At 43.4% G+C, this 23,691-nt stretch overlaps 1 protein-coding gene across 1 annotated transcript in view; it reads left to right on the top strand.

Annotated features, from left to right (window-relative positions):
- The window catches only part of LOC137367179 (dynein axonemal heavy chain 8-like), a 2,062,041-nt gene that overhangs the window by 1,188,722 nt on the left and 849,628 nt on the right, over positions 1-23,691 (top strand). Inside the window, exon 73 of the mRNA XM_068028615.1 lies at positions 6,495-6,629. Within this exon, the coding sequence (XP_067884716.1) occupies positions 6,495-6,629 (135 nt within the window). The remainder of the gene's footprint in view (positions 1-6,494; positions 6,630-23,691) is intronic.

The raw sequence follows: 23,691 nt of genomic DNA, 5'->3' as shown, positions 1-23,691 counted from the left end.
TGTTGCTTCCAGTCAAGAATCCCTGCCTCAGGAATGAGTTCTGTAGTTTCTCTGCTCTGTGGAGAAGGCTCCTTTGCTGAGAGTAAGTCCTGTTGACTCTTATGTTTTGGAAGTTCCTGAACTCTCAAGAAAGTTTTCACTGTTAGACTGCTATTATAAAATTTAACTGGATCTGTTGCTGCAGCATGTTGCTGAAAGATCTGTGTGATGCCTGCTGCAGATGAACTACCTTGAACACCTACCCATCACAGACTGTTTATCAAACTTGCCTGGAGAGACTTTGAGTGGCATCTGAATATTCAACTCTGGGAAACCTCACAGAACTGGAAATAACCCACCAGAAGTTACAACCCTGTTATTTTATTATTCCTAAGAAACTGTTACAAAGTCAATATTTCTGTTTTCCCCAATTAACGGTTGGTAATTGAATGTATGTGCATGAATGAGGTTTAGGAAGATTATGGAATTATAAAATCTTTTCATACATATCGATTCATCTCATTATCATTTAAAACGTGGTTTATTAACCAGAACAGGCGAGCAACCATAAAGGCGGGGCTAAAGCGTGGCAAGTCAAAGAGACTTAGCAGTTGGCAGGAAAAAAGACAGAAGCGCAAGGAGAGAGCCAACTGTTTAACAGCCCCGACAACCAATTTTATCTGCAGCACCAGTGGAAGAGTCTGTCACTCTAGAATTGGCCTTTATAGCCACTCCAGGCGCTGCTGCACAAACCACTGACCACCTCCTGGCGCTTACTCATTGTCTCTCGAGACAAGGAGGCCAAAGTAAAAGAAGAAGAAAGAATTAATAAATAGTTAATTTTGTTGTTGTTTAAAGAAACCTGGTTTGGCATGCTTTATTCTGAGGATAAATAAAGTCATTAATTTGGCTATTTTTCCAGTAGGTGGGAAACTTTACTAATATGCTGTGATCTGTGGAGTAGTGGGATTGAATTAACAGTGCATTACTCCCACCTTGGTCATAACATATTAACTGGGGGCTCTTGCAGGATTCAAATCCAATGCTAATTATGTGAAATATAAGGGGAGTAATAATTTGAAAGAGAAAAAAAAATAAAAGCAGCCAGTTTTCTTGTTTCGGGTAAAGGCTATACTATTGGAATGGCATTATCAGTTGCAGCAGATTTTCTGGGAAAAGAGAATGTGTCCCTCAGTGACTTGAAAACATTAACCAAGGTTAAATTGATAGAATTGGCAGAAAAATTGGGGCTAGTGGTGAAATCAGGTGCTAACAAAACAGAGATATTTGATGTAATAGTCCAACATTTAAAATTGGAAGAAGAAAAGGAACAAGAAAATAGTAAGTCAGAGTGTGATGCAGTTGAATTGGCTAAGATTCAGTTAGAAATGAAAAAAAACTTGAGCTGCAAAAAGAATTAAGAAAACATAACAAGGAAAAAGGAAAAGACATGGCAATAGCATTGGAAAGACTTGGACTTGAATTTCACAGAGAAAGTGAAAAAGAAGCAAAGGAATTCAAATTAAAAAAGATGGAACTAAGACAAAGAGGTGGTCTTGATTCCAGGGTAAATTCTGGTCAGTAAGCCCAGGACTCAGTGAAAATCTGTTTAAATTCATACAAGCTCATGTAAGTTTGAGGAAATGGAGCGTTGAGGTATTTTACATTTCTTTTGAAAAAATAGCCAAACAAATGAAATGGTCAAAGGAAAACTGGACACTGCTTATGCATAGCAGGTTGATGGGCAGAGTTCATGAACTTTATGCCATGCTTCCTGAAGAGGCTTCTGCAGATTATGAGATGGCAAAAAAGGCTGTTCTTGCTGCATATTAGTTAGTCCCTGAAGCTTACCGTGAGAAGTTTTGGAACTTATGGAGATTGGCTGGGCAGACAAATGCAGAATTTGAGAGGGTAAAGCAAATTAATTTTTATCGTTGGATACGGGCATTAAAGATGGAAGCCACATATGTTCCGGGTGTGGCAGGTTGCTGTTGCCTCCAGTCAAGAATCCCTTCCTCAGGAGTGAGTTCTATAGTTGCTGTGCTCTGTGGAGAAGGCTCCTTTGCTGAGAGTAAGTCCTGTTGACTATCGTGTTTTGGAAGTTCCTGAACTTTCAAGAAATTTTTTACTGTTAGTCTGCTATTTCAAACATTAAATAGACCAGTTGCTACAACATGTTGCTGAAAGATCTGTGTGATGCCTGCTGCAGCCGAACTACCTTGAACGCCTACCCATCACAGACTGTTTATCAAAGTTGCCTCGAAAGACTTCAAGTGGCATCTAAATATTTGATTCTGGGAAACCTCACAGAACCAGAAATAACCCACCAGAAGTTACAACCCAGTTATTTTATTATTCCTAAGAAACTGTTACGAAGTCAATATTTCCATTTTCCACGGTTAACTGGTGATAATTGAATGTATGTGTGTGCATGAGGTTTAGGAAGATTAAGGAGTTATAAAATCTTTTCATACATATAGATTCATCTCATTATCATTTAAAACTTGGTTTATTCATAAAAAGTTAATTTTGTTGTTGTTTAAAGAAACCTGGTTTGGCGTGCTTTGTTCCGGAGATAAATCACAGAATCTCAGAATTGTTACGGTGCAGAAGGAGGCCATTTGGCCCATCATGTTCGCACCGGCTCTCCGAAAGAACAACTCCCTCAATTCCATTCCCCTGCCTTCCCCGGTAACCCTGCACATTCTTTCTTTTCATATAATTGTCTAATTACCTTTTGAATGCTTCAATTGAACCTGCCTCCACCACGTTCTCAGGCAGCGCATACCCGACCTTATCCAATCGCTGCATTAAAAAGTTTTTCCTCATGTCACTTTTGCTTCTCTTACCAATACTTTAATTCTGTGCCCTCTCATTCTCGATCCTTTCAAAGTGGGAACAGTTTCTCTCTGTCTACTCTGTCCAACCGCCTCATGATTTTGAATACCTCTATCAAATCGCCTCTCAACCTTCTCTTCTCAAAGGAAAACAGTCCTACCTTCTCCAATCTATCATAACTGAAATTCCTCATCCCTGGAACCATTCTCGTGAATCTTTTCTGTACTCTCTCCAATGCCCTCATCACTTTCCTGAAGTGCGGCACCCAGAATTGGGCGCAATACTCCAGCTGAGGCTGAACTAGTGTCTTATACAAGTTCAACGTAACTTCCTTGCTCTTGTACTCTATGCTCCTATTAATAAAGCCCAGGATACTGTATGCTTTATTAACCACTCTCTCAACCTGTCCTGTCACCTTCAATGACTTATGCACATATAGACCCAGGTCACTCTGCTCCTGCACCCCCTTTAATATTGTGCCCTTTATTCTATATTGTCTCTCCATGTTCTTCCTTCCAAAATGAATCATTTCACATTTCTCTGCATTGAACTTCATCTGCCATCTGTCTGCCCACCAACTTGTCTGTGTCCTTTTGGAATTCTACACTATTCTTCTCAGAATCCACAATACTTCCAAGTTTCGTATCATCTTCAAACTTTGAAATAATGCCCTTTACACCAAGGTCTAGGTCATTAATATATATCAGGAAAAGCAAGAGTTCCAACACTGATCCCTGGGGAACTCCTTCCTCCGAAAAATATCCATTAACCATTACTCTTGGTTTCATGGCACTCAGCCAATTTCGTATCCATGTTGCTCCCGTCCCTTTTATTCCATGAGCTACAAGTTTGCTCACAAGTCTGTTTTGTGACACTGTATCAAATGCCTTTTGAAATCTATGTACACCACATCAACAGCATTGCCCTCATCAGCCCTCTCTGTTACTTCCTCAAAAAACTCCTGCAAGTTAGTTAAACATGATTTTCCCTTCATGCTCGCTTTCCTTAATTAACTTGCATTTGTCCATGTGACTATTGATATACTCCCAAATTACTTTCCAAGAAGTTTTCCCACCACCGAAGTTAAACTGACTGGCCTGTAGTTGCTGGGCTTATACTTACACCCTTTTGTAACATTTGCAATTCTCCAGTCCTCTGGCACCACCCCCAAGTCTAAGGGAGACTGTGAAATTATGGCCAGCGCCTCTGTGATTTCCACCCTCACTTGCCTCAGTATCCTTGGATGCATCTCATCCGGCCTTGGTGTCTTATCCAATTTAAGTACAGACAGCCTATCTAATACTGCCTCTTTATCAATTTCAAACCCCTCTAGTGCCTGACTTATCTCCTCTTTCAACATTTTCTGGGTTGCATCTTCTTCTTTGGTAAAGACTATGCTCTCTTCCGCCATGTGTAAATCCCCTTTCTGGTCCCCAGTTGGCCCCACTCCTCCTTTTACCACCCTTTTACTATTTATATGCCTATAGAAAACTTTGGGATTTCCTTTAATACTAGCTGCCAGTCTCTTTTTATGGTCTCTCTTTGCTTCTCTTATTTTCTTTTTCACTTCCCCTCTGGACCTTTTATATTCAGCCTGGTTCTCAATAGTATTTTCTACCTGGCATCTGTCATAAGCACACTTTTCCTTTGTTAGCTTAACTTCTACCTCGTTTGTCATCCTGGGAGCTCTGGATTTGTTTGCTCTACTTTTCCCCTTTGAGGGAACATACCTTGACTGTGTCCGAGCTATCTCTTCTTTGAAGGTAGTCCATTGTTCATCTACTAGTTTTCCTGCCAAATTTTGACTCCAATTTATTGAAGTAATTATTTTGGCTAGTTTTCTGGTAGGTGGGAAACTTTACTAATATGCTGTGACCTGTGGAGTAGTGGGACTGAATTAACAGTGCATTACTCCCCTCTTGGTTGTAACAAGTCACATGTAGGCCAGACCCAGTACGGATGGCGGATTTAGTTTGCTAAAGGACATTAGTAAACCATATAGTATGGAAGAGAGCTGTAGATTGCCAGATGGAATTCAATCCAGAGAAGTGTGAGGCAATGCATTTGGGGAAGGAAAACAAGACAAGGGTTCACACAATAAATGTTAGGATACTGCGTAGAAGAATACAGGGACCTTGGAGTGCATGGACACAGATCCCTGATGGTAGTAGAACAGGTAGATAAGGTGGTTAAGAAGGCATAGGGGATGCTATCCTTCATTAGCCAAGGCATAAAATAGAGGCTAGGTTTGCTGACAATGCAACTACAAGGTGGTGTAGTATGGGTACCTGCGCAAATGGAACCTCATTGACAGAAACGTCACTGCCTGTGATGTCTCAGGCAGCTGCCAGTAATAAGAATGATGCTGCTCAATGACACAAAAACCAATTGAACCCAAATCCCCTATCCCCTCAATGGCCACAATTGCTGTCTCCACGCGCCCCCCCCCCACCCCCACCCACAACTGTACCCCGCTCCCTCTTATGATCGTTGCTTCTCTTCCCGGCTTCCTCCCACACCCGCTTTCTTGCTTCTCCATTCCGTCATTCTCTCCTGCTCGCCATTACCTCCCACCCTGCCTCGCCACCCGGAGAAGCAGCAGGGGTGGGCAGAATGAGCGGGATGCTAGTGGCAGGATGGTAAGGTGAAGAGTTGGGAGTGGTGAGTTGGGAGTGGTGGGATGGAGCGGCGAAGTGTCGGGAGTGGCAAGCCTTTGGGAGCAGATAAATGGAGTTGAGAGTGGGCGAGAACAGCGAGATGGAGCGGGGAAGAGAAGCAGTGATTAAGGTGCCAATCGCAAGAGGGAGCAGGGAAGTGAAGTAGCAATGGCAGTAGGGAACAGGGTACTGTTGGAGGGGATGGAGGCAATGACTGTGACCATTGAGGGGTGAAGCAATACTTGCATGGCATTACGTGGTGACATTGATGCGCTTATGCGTGGACCCATACTGGCAAGCTGGCAAATGTTCGGATGCACTGATGACGTGGCGATTGATCTGCTCATGCTCTGCATTGTCAGGTGATACTCTGTAAAATATAAGAGAAAGAAGGTTATGCTAGGACTGTACAAAGCATTAGTTAGGCCACAGGTGGTCACTGCATTACAGGAAAGATGTGATTGTACTTGAGAGGGTGCAGAGGAGATTTACAAGGACGTTACAGGAATTTTAGCTATGAGGAAAGATTAGATAGGCTGGGGTTAGTTTTTCTGGAACAGAGAGGTGATTAAATTAAAGAGCATAAAATTATTAAGGACCTTGACAGAGTGAATAGGAACGACCTATTTTCCTTAGCAGAGTTCAATAACCAGGGGCATAGATTTAAACTAATCAGTAGGAGGATTAGAGGGGAATTGAAGAGAAATTCTTTCACTCAGAGGGTGATGGTGTCTGGAACCCATTGCTTAAAAGGATGGTAGAGTAGAAACCCACATCGCATGTAAAAACAAAACTTGGATATGCACTTAAAGTACTGTAACCTCCAGGACTATGAACCGCGAACTGGAAAGTAGGATTAAGCTGGCTCTTTTTCGGCCAAAACAGACACGATGGGAAAATTTTCTGTGTTTTCTGGTCAACGCTGGTGGAGTTTTTGGATTGAAAATCTTGAGTGAACTTGTTCCTTTAGAGAATATTTCAGACAATAATTTTACTTTTTGTCAAATTAATTACAACTAGGTTCATTATGACTTTGGCTTGAGAAACATTCTTTCTGTATTGAGGACACTGGGAGCTCAGAAGAGAGCACGGCCAGAAGACAGTGAACCAACAATTGTCATGAGAGTTCTGAGAGATATGAATCTGTCTAAACTGGTGAGTAAAAATGGATGACTATTTCATGAATGCATTTTAAATACTGAAATGACTGTGATATTCTACCAACATAGGTTTCAGAGGACAGGCCAGGCTGCAAGTGGCAGCAGATCAAGAGAGTCGGTGAAGTTCATTTAATGGGGAAAATTATCACTATTAGGAATTTGCTTTTTTTAACTCGAATAAGTATGACCTGTCACGCTGAGACAGTTAAGACATAGAGAGACAGATGAAATTTGTAGGTCCGACTGCAAACATTTCAGAGCTCAGTGGTTGCCTCCTTGCTGAAGCTTAAACATCAAAACCAGCTCTGCATTATAATCTCCATGAAGAACAAAGCATAACTTAAGTACACATTCTCCTTTAATATAATGAGTTCCAAAATGATCATAAGCCAACCTACTCTTTCCTTATATGGTCACTTCCCTGGCTATCTAAACACAACTTCCTTCCTCTTAGTCTAGTGTTTTCCCTCAAAGCTGAGCAAGAGATATGTGGCTCCAGAAAGCTAGAAGCAGCAGCTTCACAGAAGCAAGTTGCTATGACATGAGGGCCAGCTCGGTCTCATGTTGGAAGATTCATCAAATGAGGCCATATGGATTGAGCCAAGAAATGAGAAAAGGGCAATCACACTGCTGGGAGTGTACTATAGACCTCCAAACAGTCAGAGGGAGATAGAAGAGCAGATATGTAGGCAAATCTCTGAGAAGTGCAAGAACAACAGGGCAGTAATAGTAAGGGATTTTAATTACCCCAATATTAACTGGGATAGTTTTAGTGTGAAAGGAATTGAGGGAGCAGAATTCTTTAAGTGCATTCAGGAGAACTTTTTTGCCCTGTATGTAGCAAGTCCAACAAGAGAGGACACAGTTTTAGACTTCGTTTTAGGAAATGAAGATGGGCAGGTGGAAGGAGGGGCAGTGGGAGAGCATTTTGGTGGTAGTGATCATAATTCAGTCAGTTTGAACATAATTATGGAAAAGGACAGAGATAGAACAGGAGTTAGAGTTCTCAAATGGGGCAAGGCCAATTTTACTAAACAGAGGAGTGATTTAGCGAAAGTGGACTGCAAACAGTAACTTGAAGGTAAATCAGTGTCACAACAGTGACATTCAAAGGGGAGATTCAAGGTGTTCAGAGTAAACATGTTCCCACAAAGAAAAAGGGCGAGATGGCCAAATCAAAGCTCCATGGATGACAAAAAGCCGACAGGGTAAGATAAGGCAGAAAAGGAAAGATTATGTCCGACACCGAGAACTCAATACTACAGAAAGCTGAGAGGACTATTTAAAGTGGAGCAGTGAAATCAAAAAGGAAATTAGGAAAGCAAAGAGAGGGCATGAAAGAATATTGGGAAGCAAAATCAAGGTGAACCCAAAGATGTTTTATCAATACATTAAGAGTAAGAGGATGACTAAGGAGCTTGTAGAACCCGTAAAAGACCAAAAAGGTAACCTGTGCAGGGGCGGAAGATGTTGGTACGGTTCTTAATGAATACTTCGCGTCTGTCTTCACAAAAGAGGCAGACGTTGCAGATATCTAGTTAAGGAGGAGGAGTGTGAAGTATTGGATGTGATAAACATAGGGAGAGAGGAAGTATTAATGAGACTAGCATCCTTGAAAGTTGATAAATCACCAGGGCCAGATGAAATGCACCCCAGGCTGTTGAAAGAAGCAAGAGAAGAAATAACAGAAGGTCTGACCATCATTTTCCAGTCCACACTGGATACAGATATGGTGCCGGAGGATTGGAGAACTGCTAACTTTGTATTTCTGTTTAAAAAGGGAGCGAAGGATAGACCGAATAATTACAGGCCAGTTGGTCTAACCTCAGTAGTGGGCAATTATTGGAATCTATTGTGAGAGACAGGCTAAACTGTCACTTAGAAAGGCACAGGTCAAGCAAGGATAGTCAGCATGGATTTTTCAGGGAAGAGCTTGTTTGACCAACTTGATCTAATTTTTTGAAGAAATAACAAGGAGGATAGATGAGGGTAGTGTCGTTGATGTGGTCTACATGGATTTTAGCAAGGTTTTTTACAAAGTCCCACATGGCAGACCGGCTAAAAAAAAATCCCATGGGATCCAGGGAAATTCAGCAAGGTGGATACAAAATTGGCTCAGTGGCAGGAAACAAAGGCTAATTTTTTTAATATTCATTCATGGGATGTGGGCATTGCTAGTTAAGCCAGCATTTGTTCCCCATCCCTAATTGCCCTTGAGAAGGTGGTGGTGAGCTGCCTTCTTGAACTGCTGCAGTCCATGTGGGGTAGGGACACCCACAGTGCTGTTAGGAAGGGAATTTCAGGATTTTGACCCAGCGACAGTGAAGGAATGGCGATATAGTTCCAAGTCAGGATGGTCTGTGGCTAGGAGGGGAACTTGCAGGTGGTGGTGTTCCCAACCATTTACTGCCCTGGTCCTTCTAGGTGGTAGAGGTCGTGGGTTGGGAAGGTGCTGTCTAAGGAGCCTTGGTGCATTGCTGCAGTGCATCTTGTAGATGGTACACACTGCTGCCACTGTGCGCTGTGATGGAGGGTATGAATGTTTGTGAATGGGGTGCCAATCAAGCGGGCTGCTTTGTCCTGGATGGTGTCGAGCTTCCTGAGTGTTGTTGGAGCTGCACTCAGCCAGGCAAGTGGAGAATACTCCATCACACTCCTGACTTGTGCCTTGTAGATGGTGGACAGGCTTTGGGGAGTCAGGAGGCGAGTTGCTCGGCGCAGGATTTCTAGCCTCTGACCTGCTCTTGTAGCCATGGTATTTATATGGCTACTCCAGTTCAGTTTCTGGCCAATGGTAATTCCCAGGATGTTGATAGTGGGGGATTCAGCAATGGTAATGCCATTGAATGTCAGGGGGAGATGGTTAGATTCCCTCTTGTTTGAGATGGTCATTGCCTGGCACTTGTGTGGCGCAAAGTTTACTTGCCAAGCTTGGATATTGTCCAGGTCTTGCTGCATTTCTACACGGACTGCTTCCTTATCTGAGGAGTCGTGAATGGTGCTGAACATTGTGCAATCATCAGCAACCATCCCCACTTCTGACCTTATGATTGATGAAGCAGCTGAAGATGGTTGGGCCTTGGACACTACCCTGAACTCCTGCTTTTTGTGGCCAGGACATACCTGGGCAATTTTCCACATTGCAGGTTAGATGCCAGTGTTGTAGCTGTACTGGAACAGCTTGGCTAGGGGCGTGGCAAGTTCTGGAGCACAGGTCTTCAGTACTATTGCCGGAATATTGTCCGGGCCCATAGCCTTTGCAGTATCCAGTACCTTCAGTCGTTTCTTGATATCACGTGGAGTGAATCTAATTGGCTGAAGACTGGCATCTGTGATGCTGGGGACTTCAGGAGGAGGCTGAGCTGGATCATCAACTCGGCACTTCTGGCTGAAGATTGTTGCAAATGCTTCAGCCTTATCTTTCGCACTGATGTGCTGGGCTCCCCCATCATTGAGGATGGGGATATTTGTGGAGCCACCTCCTCCAGTTAGTTGTTTAATTGTCCACCACCATTCATGGCTGGATGTGGCAGGACTGCAGAGCTTAGATCTGATCCGTTGGTTATGGGATCGCTTAGCTCTGTCTATCACATGCTGCTTACGCAGTTTGTCACGCAAGCATTCCTGGCTTGTAGCTTCACCAAGTCGACACCTCATTTTGAGGTATGCTTGGTGCTGTTCCTGGCATGCCCTCCTGCATTCTTCATTGACCCAGGGTTGGTCTCCTGACTTGATGGTAATGGTAGAGTGGTGGATATGCCTGGCCATGAGGTTACAGATTGTGGTTGAGTACAATTCTGCTGCTGCTGATGGCCCACAGTGCCGCATGGATGCCCAGTTTTGCATTGCTAGATCTGTTCGAAATCTATCTCATTTAGCATGGTGATAGTGCCACACAACACGATAGAGGGTATCTTCAATGTGAAGGCGGGACTTCGTCTCCACAAGGACTGTGCCACGCCTACCAATACTGTCATGGACAGATGCATCTGTGGCAGGCAGATTGGTGAGGACGAGGTCAAATATGTTTTTCCCACTTGTTGGTTCCTTCACCACTGCCGAAGACTCAGTCTAGCAGCTGTATCTTTTAGGACTCATCCAGCTTGGTCAGTCGTGGTGCTACCGAGCCATTCTTGGTGATGGACATTGAAGTCCCCCACCCAGAGTACATTCTGTGCCCTTGCCACCCTCAGTGCTTCCCCCAAGTGATGTTAAACATGGAGTAGTACTGATTCATCAGCTGTGGGATGGCGGTAGGTGGTAATCAGCAGAAGGTTTCCTTGTCCATGTTTGACCTGATGCCATGAGACTTCACGGGGTCCAGACTTGATGTTGTGGACTCCCAGGGTAACTCCCTCCCGAATGTATACCACTGTGCCGCCACCTCTACTGGGTCTGTCCTGCCGGTGGGACAGGACATACCCGGGGAATGTGATGGCGGTTTCAGGAACATTGTCTAATTGTTGATGGGTGTTTTAGCGACTGGAGAGCTTTTTCCAGTGGTGTTCCGCAGGGCTCAGTACTGGGTCCCCTGCTTTTTGTGGTATATATTAAATATTTGGACGTAAATGTAGGAGACATGATCAAGAAGTTGGCAGACGAGTCAAAGTTTTGCCGTGTAGTAGATAGCGAGGAGGATAGCTGTAGGCTGCAGGAAGATATTGATGGTCTGGTCAGATGGGCAGAAAAGCGGCAAATGGAATTCAACCTGGAGGAGTGTGAGGTGATGCATTTGGGCGGTCAAACAAGGCAAAGGAATACACGATAAGTGGGAAAATACCGAGAAGTGTAGAGGAAGTGGAGAACCTTGGAGTGAATGTCCGCAGATCCCTGAAGGTAGCAGTGGTTAAAGTGGTTAAGAAGGCATATGGAATCCTTTCCTTTATTAGACGAGGTATAGAATATAAAAGCAGGGAGGTTATGCTGGAACTGTATAACTCATTGGTTAGGCCACAACTTGAGTAATGTGTGCAGTTCCGTTCACCTCATTACAGAAAGGATGTAATTCCTCTCAAGAGAGTACAGAGGAGATTTATGAGGATATTGCCAAGACTGGAAAAATGCAGCTATGAGGAAAGATTGGATAGGTTGGGGTTGTTCTCCTTGGAACAGAGAAGGCTGAGGTGAGATTTGATTGAGAGGTACAAAATTGTGAGGAGCCTGGATAGAGTGGAGGTGAAGGGCCTATTCACTTTAGCAGAGAGGTCAGTGACGAGGGGATAGATTTAATGTGATTGGTCGGAAAATTAGAGGGGAGATGAGGAAAAACTTTTTCACCCAGAGGGTGGTGGGGGTCTGGAACTCAATGACTGAAAGGGTAGTTGAGGCAGAGACCCTCAACTCATTCAAAAGGTGTCTGGATATGCACCTCAAGTGACGTAATCTGCAGGGCTACGGACCAAATGCTGGAAGATGGGATTAGAATAGGTGGATTGTTTTTCAGCTGGCACAGACACGATGGGCCAAGTGGCAACTTTCTGTGCCTTTAATCTCCTATGATTCTATGATTCAATGATTCTAAGTTCATAATCATCAGGAATTTCTGCTGCCTGTCTGGCTGTTCAAACGTTTTGGTTCTCTACATGGATTCTTACCAAAGGAGGGAGTGAATTTTAAAATTCTTCCAAGAGAATTAGTTCCCTAAGATTCTCATACATGGCTTCCATCTTTAGTGTCCATATCCAACAATCAAAATTAATTTGCCTTGCCCTCTCAAATAGTACATATGTCTCCCCAGCCAATCTACGGAGGTTCTGAAACTTATGTCGGTAAGCTTCGGGCACTAACTATTAAGCAGCGAGAATAGCCTTTTTTGCCATCTCATAATCTGCAGAAGCCTCTTCAGAAGTCATGGCAAATAAATTTCATGAGCTCTGCCCATCAACCTGCTTTGCATAAGCAGTGTCCAGCTTACCTTTGGCCATTTCATTTGTTTGGCTATCTTTTCAAAAGAAAGGAAAAATGCCACTACATCCCTTTCCTCAAACTTAGGGAGAGCATGTGTAAATTTTAATAGCTTTCCACAAGCTCCTGGGCTGGACTCAGATTTTTCCTGACCAGAATCTCCACTGGCGTCCATACCACTTTGTTATCTGAGTTCCATCTCTCTTAATTTGAATTCCTTTCCCTCTCTTGCTCTTTTTCCTTTTCCTCAAGCTCACGTTTTTTCATTCTCGTTTCTTTTTCAAACACAAAGTGGATGATCATCCATGATCGTTTTGAATGGTGGAGCAGGCACGAAGGGCTGAATGGCCTACTCCTGCTCCTATGTTCCTATGTTGGTTCCCTCACCTCCTGCCACAGATTCAGTCTAGCAGCTATGTCCTTTACGGCTCAACCAGCTCAGTCAGTAGTTGTGCTACCGAGCTACTCTTGGTGATGGACATTGAGGTCCCCCACCCAGAGTTCATTTGTGCCCTTGCTACCCTCAGTGATTCTTCTAATTGGTGTTCAAGATGGAGAAGTACTGATTCATTAGCCGAGGAGGGTGTAGTATGTGGTCATCAGCAGGAGGTTTCCTTGCCCATGTTTGACCTGATGCTGTTACGCCCAAGGCAGGAGTAATACACTGTTAATTCAGTCCCACTACTCCACAAGTCACAGCATATTAGTAATCTTTCCCACCTGCTGGAAATTAGCCAAATTAAACAATTTATGTATCCCCAGAATAAAGCACGCCAAACCAGGTTTCTTTCAACAACAACAAAATTAATTATTTATTAATAAACCAAGTTTAAAATGATAGTGAGATAGATCTAAATGTATGAAAATATTTCATAACTCCTTAATCTTCTTAACCCTCTTACACACACATACATTCAAAAACCAATGGTTAACCAGTTTTAAAAGGTTGTTTTTAAGTTGTAACGGTTTCTTAGGAATCATAAAATAACTGGGTTGTAACTTTGGATAGGATAGTTCCAGATCGGTGTAGTGTCCCAGAGTCGAATAGTCAGAAGCTAATCGAAGTCTCTCCAGGTGAAATTAATGAACAGTCTGTGATGGGTAGGCATTCAAGGCAATTCATCTGCAGCAGGCATCACACAGATCTTTCAGCTGAATGTGTAGCAACAGGTGTACTTAAATTTTAAAGTAGCAGTCTTAACAGCAGAAACTTTCTTGAGATTTCAGGATCTTCCAAAAAACACGAAGGCAACTGGATTCACTCTTGAGGCAGATATTTTCCAGAGACTGGAGACAATAGGAATTTTCCTACCTTTAACTATGCAGGCTTCCTCTCATCAAAGTAACCTTTCTTCCTAGAGAGCAGCAACTCTTCTTTCTCTGGGTCTTTTCCTCTCCAGGGTTTTTTCCTCTCTCCAGGCAAAGCACATCCCCAACTAAAATGTAAGATTCCTCTTTTTTAAAGAGAGACAATTCTTCCTTTCAGGGACAGTTCATTTCTAGTCTGCAAACCCAGGTCTCCAACAGTAACTGGCTTTTCAATCCAAAAGTGAAACTAAACCTTTAACAACCTAGTCACCAGACAGGCATAAAATCTTTCTGGTTGCTTGGATGCAAGGTTTACAGTCTGCAGTTCAAACATCAAATCTCAGCAGTCACTGTTCACAGAAAGTCATTTTTCTCAGTCTTAAAGGCACACAGACCTCTTAGTTTAAAAAAAAAAGCTCTTGTGACAGTGCCATAAGACTTCATAGGGTCCAGAGTAAATGTTGAGGATTCCCAGGGCAACTCCCCCCAGACTATAGACCATTGTGCTGCCACCTCTAGTGGGACTGTCCTGCCGGTGTGACAGGATATATCCAGGCATGGTGGTGTCTGGGACATTTTCTGCAAGGTATGATTCCGTGATTATGACTATGTCAAGCTGTTGCTTGACTAATCTGTGGCACAGCTGTCCCAATTTTGGCACAAGCCCCCAGATGTTAGTCAGGAGGACTTTGCAGGAATGACAGAGCTGGGTTTGCCATTGTCATTTCCAGTACCTAAGTCGATGTTGAGTGGTCCGTCCGGTTTCATTCCTTCTCTTAGACTTTTTAGCAGTTTGATACAACTGAATGGCTTGCTAGGCCATTTCAGAGGGCATTTAAGGGTCAACCACATCGCACATTGCTGTGGGTCTGGAGTCACATGTTGGTCAGACCAGGGAAGGATGGCAGATTTCCTTCCCTGAAGGACATTAGTGAACCAAATAGGTTTTTATAAAAATTGACAATGGTTTCATGATCCCACCGGCAGGACAGTCCCACTAGAGGTGGCTTTTTAAATCCGGTTTTATTAATTGAACTCAAATTCCATCATCTGCTGTGCTAGGATTTGAAGCCAGGTCCCCAGAGAATTAGCCTGGGGCCTTGGGTTACTAGTCTAGTGACATTATCACTATGCCACCGCCTCCCCACCTGTGTCAGCTGCGTGTGCACAGGCATGATGCCATTTTAAAATTTATTATTAAATTTTTAAAGTAGTATCTCCCCCAAATAAAATTGCAACGCTCCTTTCCCACCCCCTCCATAACAATTACATTAACTGTCTTCCCTTTCCCCCCTCAAAACACTTACCTTTGTAATCTGACCTCCCCCCGCACTCAGACTGTACAAAGTTCAAAGTTCACCCCTTCCTACCATCCCCTACACTCATGATGCTTATTTTACCCTGTTTCCCCACCCCCCCCCCACACACTAAAAACCTCAACGTCCCCCCTCCCCACCAGTGTCACGCATGCTTTCCCCAGACAGGGAAGTGAAGGCACGGGAGTGCCAGCCACCACACTGAAGTGCGTGGCGGGCCCGGAAGGTTGAAGGTAAGTATATTAGTGTGCCTGCATTTTATTGATTTAATTAATGAAATTCAGGTTCCGTCGCCGAGCGGCAGGGGGGCTGCTACAGAGCCTTGCTGCCGCCAGGAGGATCAGGCCTGGCCCTCCGGCACTGGCTCCTTGGCGGGCATGTGCTGGAACCATCTTCCAGCAACCCCCCTTCCCCACCCCCCACCGCCAAGGGTCTGGTAAAATCCAGCCCAGTATGATCAATACGGTTGTTGAGCCGCAAGCATAAATAGCTGTGTGCGAATATGATGTAGCGGCAATAACAGACACGTGGCTTAAAAGTTGTGATGACTGGGCTCTTGATATTCATGGGTACAAAATGTTTAGAAAACATAGGGAAAGAAAAAGGGAGGTGGGGTTGGAGTACTGATTTGGGAAGACATTGTGATTTTGGAAATAGAGGATGTGCTTGAGTGGGCAAGGACAGAATTCATTTGGTTAGAGGTGCGAACCAGAAATGGTATGATCACGCTACTAGGGATATTCTATAGGCCTCCAAATATTGTGAGAGAGATAAAGAAGTGAATCTGCAGGAAAATCACAGAGATGTGCAAGAACTGTAGAGTGGTGATATTGGGAGACTTTAATTGCCCAATAATGTTAGTAGAATAATGTTAGAGGAAAGGGTAAGGAGGGAAAGGAATTTCTGAACTGTGTTCGGAAGAATTTCCTTGACCAGTATGTTCTCAGTCCAACTAGGAACGTGGATCTGATGCTGTCCTTAAACCAATTTTTAATCCAAACTGACACTGACCTTCCTATTCCATGAGCCCCAATTTAGGTAACCAGCCTTTTATGTGGTACTTTGTTAAAGTCTTTCTGAAAATCCATATAAAAACAACATCCATTGCTTTCCCTTCATCAAATTTCTCTGTTACTTCATCAAAAAAAATCAATTAGATTAGTCAAGCATGATCTGCCTTTGACACATCCACGCAATTCAGTTTTTTTTAAAAAAGCAACCTCCAGGTGGGGGGTCTCAGTAAATCACTGAGTTTAACAAATATCCTAAAACATTCCTTTAAGCAAAACACATTGCGCACAATGACCAAATACGACACACAAGCAGGTTAAAAAAAAAAGACAAAAACATAAGAAATTAACTCAACCCTAATTAACTCAAACCTCTCCAAGTGCCTGTTTATTGTATCTCAAACCTTACCCACCACATTATTAGGCCACTTAAGGGCTTCAGTTGGCCTCTGGGCGGGAAGGGCATCGCCGACACGTCCTGTCTCCCAGCAAAATCGCTTGGTGATGGGGTGGCTATGGGCCCTCCACCTCTGCCACCCGTCGCAATTCTGTTGGTGCCCCTGCATCTGACCCCGTCTCAGGGGGACCCATAAAATCCGGCCCTTTATGCATTTACACACATGCATTGTAATCTTGTCTTTGCATTCCTCATAGTCCTGCTCAGTTCACTCCCATCTAATTTGGAACTATTCCCTTCTCTGGCACTATCTAACACTCACTCTGACCCCACCTAATACTTTACTATTTCCTACTCTGGTGCTATCTGTCTCTTCCAATTCTTTGTGCACCTTGGTGTTCCTCTCTTGTTAATACAAGTTAATACAATCCTGGTTTCTACACAACTGTCAAGCTAGTTTAAATCCTCCCCACCAGCACCAGCAAATTGCCCCGCAAGGAAATTTGCCCCAGCTCTGTTCAAGAAAGAATTCGATAATTCAAGAAAGAGTTATTTATAGTTCTTAGGGCTAAAGGACTCAAGGGATATGGGGAGAAAGTGGGAACAGGGTACTGAGTTTGGACGATTAGCCATGATCGTATTGAATGGCGGTGCAGGCTCGAGGGGCCGAATGGCCTACTCCTGCTCCTATTTTCTCTGTTTCTATGTGCAACCTGGCAGGCCTGTACAGGTCCCACCTTCTCCAGAACTGGTCCCAGTGCCCCAGGAATCTAAAACCCTCCCTCCTGCATCATCTTTTCAGCCATACATTCATCTACACTATCCTGCTATTTCTATATTCACTTGTGCTTGGTACTGGAAGTAATCTGGAGATTACTACTTTTGAGGTCCTGCTTGCTAATTTCTTACCTGGCTCCCTAAACTCTTTCTGCAGGACTACATCCCTCTTCCTAACTATGTCATTTGTGCCAATGTGGACCAGGATTGCTGGCTGTCCACCTTCCCCCATCAGGGTGCTCTGCAGCCATTTAGTGACATCCTTGACCCTGGTACTTTGACAAAGTACCACATTCTTTTTTAATTCGTTCATGGCATGCAGGTGTAACTGGCTCGGGCAGCATTTATTACCCATCCCTAAATGCCCTAACTGAGTGGCTTGCTAGGCTATTTCAGAGGGCATTTAAGAGTCAACCACCTTGCTGTGCGTCTGGAGTCACATGTAGGGCATACATAGAAACATAGAAAATAGAAGCAGGAGTAGGCCATTCAGCCCTTCGAGCCTGCTCCGCCATTCATTATGATCATGGCTGATCATTTAACTCAGTAATCTGTTCCCGCTTTCTCCCATATCCTTTGATCCATTTCACCCCAAGAGCTATATCTAACTCCTTCTTGAAAACATACAATGTTTTGGCCTCAATTGCTTTCTGTGGTAGCGAATTCCACAGGCTCACCACTCTCTGGGTGAAGAAATTTCTCTTCATCTCAGTCCTGAAAGATTTACCCCATATCCTTAGACAATGACCCCTGTTTCTGGACTCCCCCACCATTGAGAACATCCTTCCTGCATCTACCCTGTCAAGTCCTGTTAGCATTTTATAGGTTTCTATGAGATCCCCCCCTCACTCTTCTGAACTCCAAAGAATACGATTCAATCTCCACATATGTCAGTCCCACCATCCCAGGAATCAATCTGGTAAACCTTCGCTGCATTCCCCCTATAGCAAGAACATCCTTCTTCAGATGAGGAGACCAAAACAGCACACAATATTCCAGGTGTGGCCTCACCAAGGCCCTGTATAATTGCAGCAAGACATCCCTGCTCCCGTACTTGAAACCTCTCACTATGAAGGCCAACATACCATTTGCCTTTTTTACCACCTGTTGCACCTGCATGCTTACCTTCAGCGACTTGTGTACAAGAACACCCAGATTTCGTTGCATATTCCCCTCTCTCAGTTTATAGCCATGGAAATAATCTGTCTTCCTGTTTTTGCTACCAAAGTGGATAATCTCAAATTTATCCACATTATACTGCATCTGCCATGCATTTGCCCATTCACTCAACTAGTACAAATCACCCTGAAGCCTCTCTGTATCCTCCTCACAACTCACCCTCCCACCCAGTTTTGTGTCATCTGCAAATTTGGAGATAATACATTTAGTTCCCTCATCTAAATCATTGATATATATTGTGAATAGCTGGGGTCCTAGCACCGATCCCTGCGGTACCCCAATAGTCACTGCCAGCCATTCGGAAAAAGACCCGTTTATTCCTACTCTTTGTTTCCTGTCTGCCAACCAATTTTCTATCCATCGCAATACACAACCCCCAATCCCATGTGCTTTAATTTTACATGCTAATCTCTTATGTGGGACTTTGTCAAAAGCCTTCTGAAAGTCCAAATAAACCACATCCACTGCCCCCCCCCCCTCATCAACTCTACTGGTTACATCTTGGAAGAATTCTAGTAGATTTGTCAAGCATGATTTCCCTTTCATGAATCCATGCTGACTCTGTCCGATTCTACCAGTGTTCTCCAAGATGGATGACAGATTTCCTTCCCTGAAGTACCGGGTGGGTTTTTACAACAGTCGGCAATGATTTCATGGTCACCATTTGACTAGATTTTAATTTCAGAGTTTATTAATAATTCAAATTTCACCATCTGCCTTGGTGAGATTCAAACCCATGTCCCCAGTGCATTAACCTGTGCTCTGGGTTACCAGTCTAGTGATATTACCATGACACCACAGCCTCCCCACATGATAGGCTGGTTAACAAAATTGAGGTTCATGGAATAGGAGGGTCAATGTGAGCATGGAAAAAAAATTGCTTAAGGACAGAAAAAAGTTACTCATGGCAAATGGCTGTTTTTCACACTGGAAGATGGTAGACAGTGGTATTCCCCAAGGCTCAGTGCCAGGACTATTGCTTATTTTGATATGACTTGGATGTAGGAATACAGAGTAAAATCTCAAAAATTGCTAATGTTACCAAACTTGGAGGTGTGGCAATCAGTGAGGATGATGTCATAGATTACAACATGACATAGATAGGCTAGCAGAATGGGCAGACATGTGGCAAATGGAATTAAATACAGAGAAGTGTGAGATGATGCATTCTGGCAGAAGGGATAGGGAGAGGCAATATAGACTGAATGGCACTTTTCTAAAGATTGTGCAGGGACAGAGGGACCGAGGGTTTCATGTGGATAGATCTACTGTACATATTGAGAGAGTAGTTAGTAAGCATATGGAATCTTGGCTTCATAAATAGAGGCATGCATTCAAAAGCCGGGAGGTAATGCTGAACCTTTTTAAAGCTCTGGTTAGGTGTCACACACACCGGAAATGCAATGATACAACAATCATGGACTAACTCTGAAGAGTTATGAGAAAACTGACTTTGTCTTTAAAAATGAACCTTTTTCTTAAAAAGTGAACAATGGTCCAAAATGGGCACTGAAGAAAAAGGGATTGGCCTTTTGTGTATTCAAACTGTCTGACAAAGACAAAGGACAAATCTTCAAAGCTAAGAGGTGTCAATTGAACCCATCTTACACCTATGCAAAACATTCCAGAATTGAATGTCTTCTTCTCAAACAAAGAAAGTGTGAAGTAGCCACTTCCTGGGCCATTGTATGCTCACTATGGGGAAGAGACCATAGCGTCTCCGAACAGGTGGTGAGAGATACAGCTTTGCCTTCAAAAAGACAGCCAGAAAGAGAGAGAAATGCAACATCCTACCAGCTTGTATTCTGGCCAAGCCAGAAAAAGCATGTGCTTAGCTGCAGAATCCGACATGTACAATATACAGGAGTGAGACCTAGAAATAACACCCGTCTTCCTTCAAACCTTCAATCAAGAGAGAAATCTCGACTCATCTCAGGCCTGCATCCATTGAGCACTTGATTTCCAAAGAAATTCAACAGGTTTATTGTAACCTTCCCCCCACTAAAAGTCACCTTCCTTTTTTCTCTTCTCTATCTGTCTCTTCTTGTGTGTGTGTTTGCAAACAAATGCATGAATGGTTGTGGTTGCGACAATTTCAGGATAAGGCGTGTTGATCAATAAACAATTGACTTTCTGTTTTTAAAACCTACAAGAAAACCTGTCACTGTCTGTTTTTTTGAAAAATAAAACACCAAGGGGATTAACTCTAATGAAAATACACTTGCTGCAATCAGGTGGAGAGTTGAACAGTGGGAACCACCCATATCATACAACGTGGCCGTAACAAATTGGGGCCTTGAAGCCAGGATCTGAATTGCCAGACAAAAAAGAGATTTGGAAAACGGGAGGAAAATTGACCTCTAAAATTGAGGAAGAAATAAAAAAACAGGTTTTCTTTTCTTCTGTTTTCTTCTCTACGGTGCTCGAAATAAAAGAGATGGCCACATTTAATTCTAAGGAGTTTGTAGAGCAGGGAGAGCTATCCCATGATAAGTTAAACAAGTTAAGTATTGAAGATTTAAAAAGATTAGCTACAGAGATGGGAATCACTTTCAGACAAAAAGCATAAAAAACCTGAACTCGTGAAAAGCCTAACAACAATTTTAAATTCTGATGAATGGTCACTGACCTGAAACATTAACTCTGCTTCTCACCACAGATGCTGCCAGACCTGCTGAGTATTTCCAGAATTTCTTGTTTTTATAACAATTTAAAACTTATCCCTGAACTAGATGAGGACAGCATGGAACCAGAGACTGAAAAAATAATTCTAGCTAAAATCCAGTTGCAGATAAATGGGGAAGAGATGCAATTTTAGAACAAAAAAGAGGAGAGTTTCAGTTACAAAAGGAAAGAGAGGAAAGATAATTTCAATTGAAATGGGAGGAAATACAATTGCAAAGGGTTGCAGAGACTACAAACCCAAAATGAAAACATTGCCAGCCACTCAAACCTTATCCCAATTTAGAGCAAAACTTTGACGTGCTGAGACACTCAATGCTAGTACAAAATTTAATGAGGAGGCAGCTGAGTCATATTTTATCTCATTTGAGAAATTAGCTGCCAGGCTAAAATGGCTGAAAGAATTTTGGACTCTTTTCTTACAAGGTGGGGTCGTGGGTAGGACTGATGAAGCTTTTCCCCTGTTATCAGAAGAAAGTTCCTCTGATTGTGAACAAACTAAAACAGCAATTTTAAATGCATATAAACTGGTACTGGAAGCTTATAGACATAAATTCCAACACACCCGGAAAAGATCCACACAGACTTCCATTAAATTCACAATAATTAAACATATGGCTTTTGATTGCTGGATACAATCTCTCAAGCTAGAACCCTCATATGAAAATTTGAGAGAAGTGATGTTGCTGAAAGAGTACAAAAACAGCATCCCAAGTAGTATAAGAACCCACATAGAAGAACAAAGAATTCACAGGGTGAGAGAAGCTGCTGCCTTGGCAGATTACTTTGAACTCACACATGAACCCTCTACTGAGGGAAAAGCCTTTCATGACAAATCCCAGAGGTTCGGAAAGGCAGAAAGTGGGAAAGTGATAAAAGATGGAGTGTTAGTGACAGGGAAACAAAAGGTCAGCACACAAGAAGCCCTCTACCTATAAGGAAAGAGACTTTCCCAGGCCTGTGCGATAGCAAAGGAACACCTCAAAACCTCTCATTAAAAAAAAATGAAATGGCAGGCAGATAGGAAAGCTGCAGTCCGTGAGTTTAAACTAGGGGACCAAGTTCCGGTGCTGCTACCCATGCAGAGTGAACCTTTAAAGGTGAAGTTTAGTGGCCCTTATAATGCAGAGAAAAAAGCGAATGAGGTAAACTCCCTAATTTACACTTTTGACGGAAGGAAAAAGCAAAGGCTGCGTCATATTAACATGCTGAAAAGGTACTACAGTCGGGAACTGGACAGATTAGTAAGTGTGTGCCAGGCAATAAATTGATAGAGGAAGAGAGTAGTAGTGAGGAGGAACTGGACGAGGATGAGAATCCTGAAAACTCTAAAATTGAACCCCCTACTGCACAATTGGAAAATACCAAAATTTTAAAGAGATTAGACACAATGCTGGACTATCGCTCTGAACAAGAGACAAGACCTAGAGCTGAATTTTATCAGCTCACCACCTTTCTCGTGGTGCAGGCGCGACTTGTGCACCGCTGAGCCACTGCTCAGTTAAATGGAGGGAGTGGAATGGCTACCCCTGATGACATAGAAGGGGCGGCAGCTCTGTCCCCGGCAACAGTGTCCGGTGCCCCCGTGCAGGCGCCAGTGCCATTTGTAAAGGGCTTCAAGCCTTTCAGTAGCATTTGAATTTTTAAAGATCCATTAAATTTACATTGTATGTATACAACCTGTTTTTGGGCCTATCCCACCAAAATACACTTTATTCCCAACATGAGCTCCACAACCCCCCCCACGAACCTCGTTACCTTTCCACCATCCCCTCAGCCAATAGAAAGTCTCTTCCCTGCTCCCCCCCTGCCCTGAAAATTTCACTCCTCCCCTCTCGTGTCACGCCTCAGATCGCCGAACGGAGATCCAAAGGCACGGGAGCTCCCCTGACTGATCTGCTAAAGAAAAGTGCAAAAATGGTGCGATCAGAGCTGTCAGCTAGCATTCGAAAAGTTGAAGGCAATTCTAATAAATGACCCAGTATTGGCAGCGCCGAATTTCAACAAAACTTTTAAAATGGCCATTGATGCCAGTGATGTTGAAGTAAACGCCATCCTACTCCAGGATGATGATTCAGGTTTGAAAAGACCAGTTGGCTATTTCTCAAAAAAACTGAACAAACACCAAAAGTAATACTCCACTCCAGAAAAGGAAGCATTAGGGCTCCTAGAACCATAGAAAAGTTACGGCACAAAAAGAGGCCATTCAGCCTATTGTGTCTACGCCAGCTGAAAAAACTGGCCGCTCAATCTAATCCCACCTTCCAACACCTTGTCCGTAGCCTTGCAGGTTACAGCACTTAAGGTGCAGGTCCAGGTACCTTTTAAATGAGTTGAGGTTTTCTGCCTCCAGCATCGATCCAGGCAGTGAAATCCAGACACCCACTACCCTCTGGGTGAAAAAATGTTTCCTCATGTCCCCTCTAGTCCTTCTACCAATCACCTTAAATCTGTGCCCCCTGGTAATTGACCTCTCGGCTAGGG

The sequence above is a fragment of the Heterodontus francisci genome, chromosome 3 (assembly GCF_036365525.1).
Source record: "Heterodontus francisci isolate sHetFra1 chromosome 3, sHetFra1.hap1, whole genome shotgun sequence".
Lineage (NCBI taxonomy): Eukaryota > Metazoa > Chordata > Chondrichthyes > Heterodontiformes > Heterodontidae > Heterodontus > Heterodontus francisci.
The sequence above is the reverse complement of the archived record's forward strand: the minus strand, read 5'-3'. Positions and strand labels throughout refer to the sequence as shown.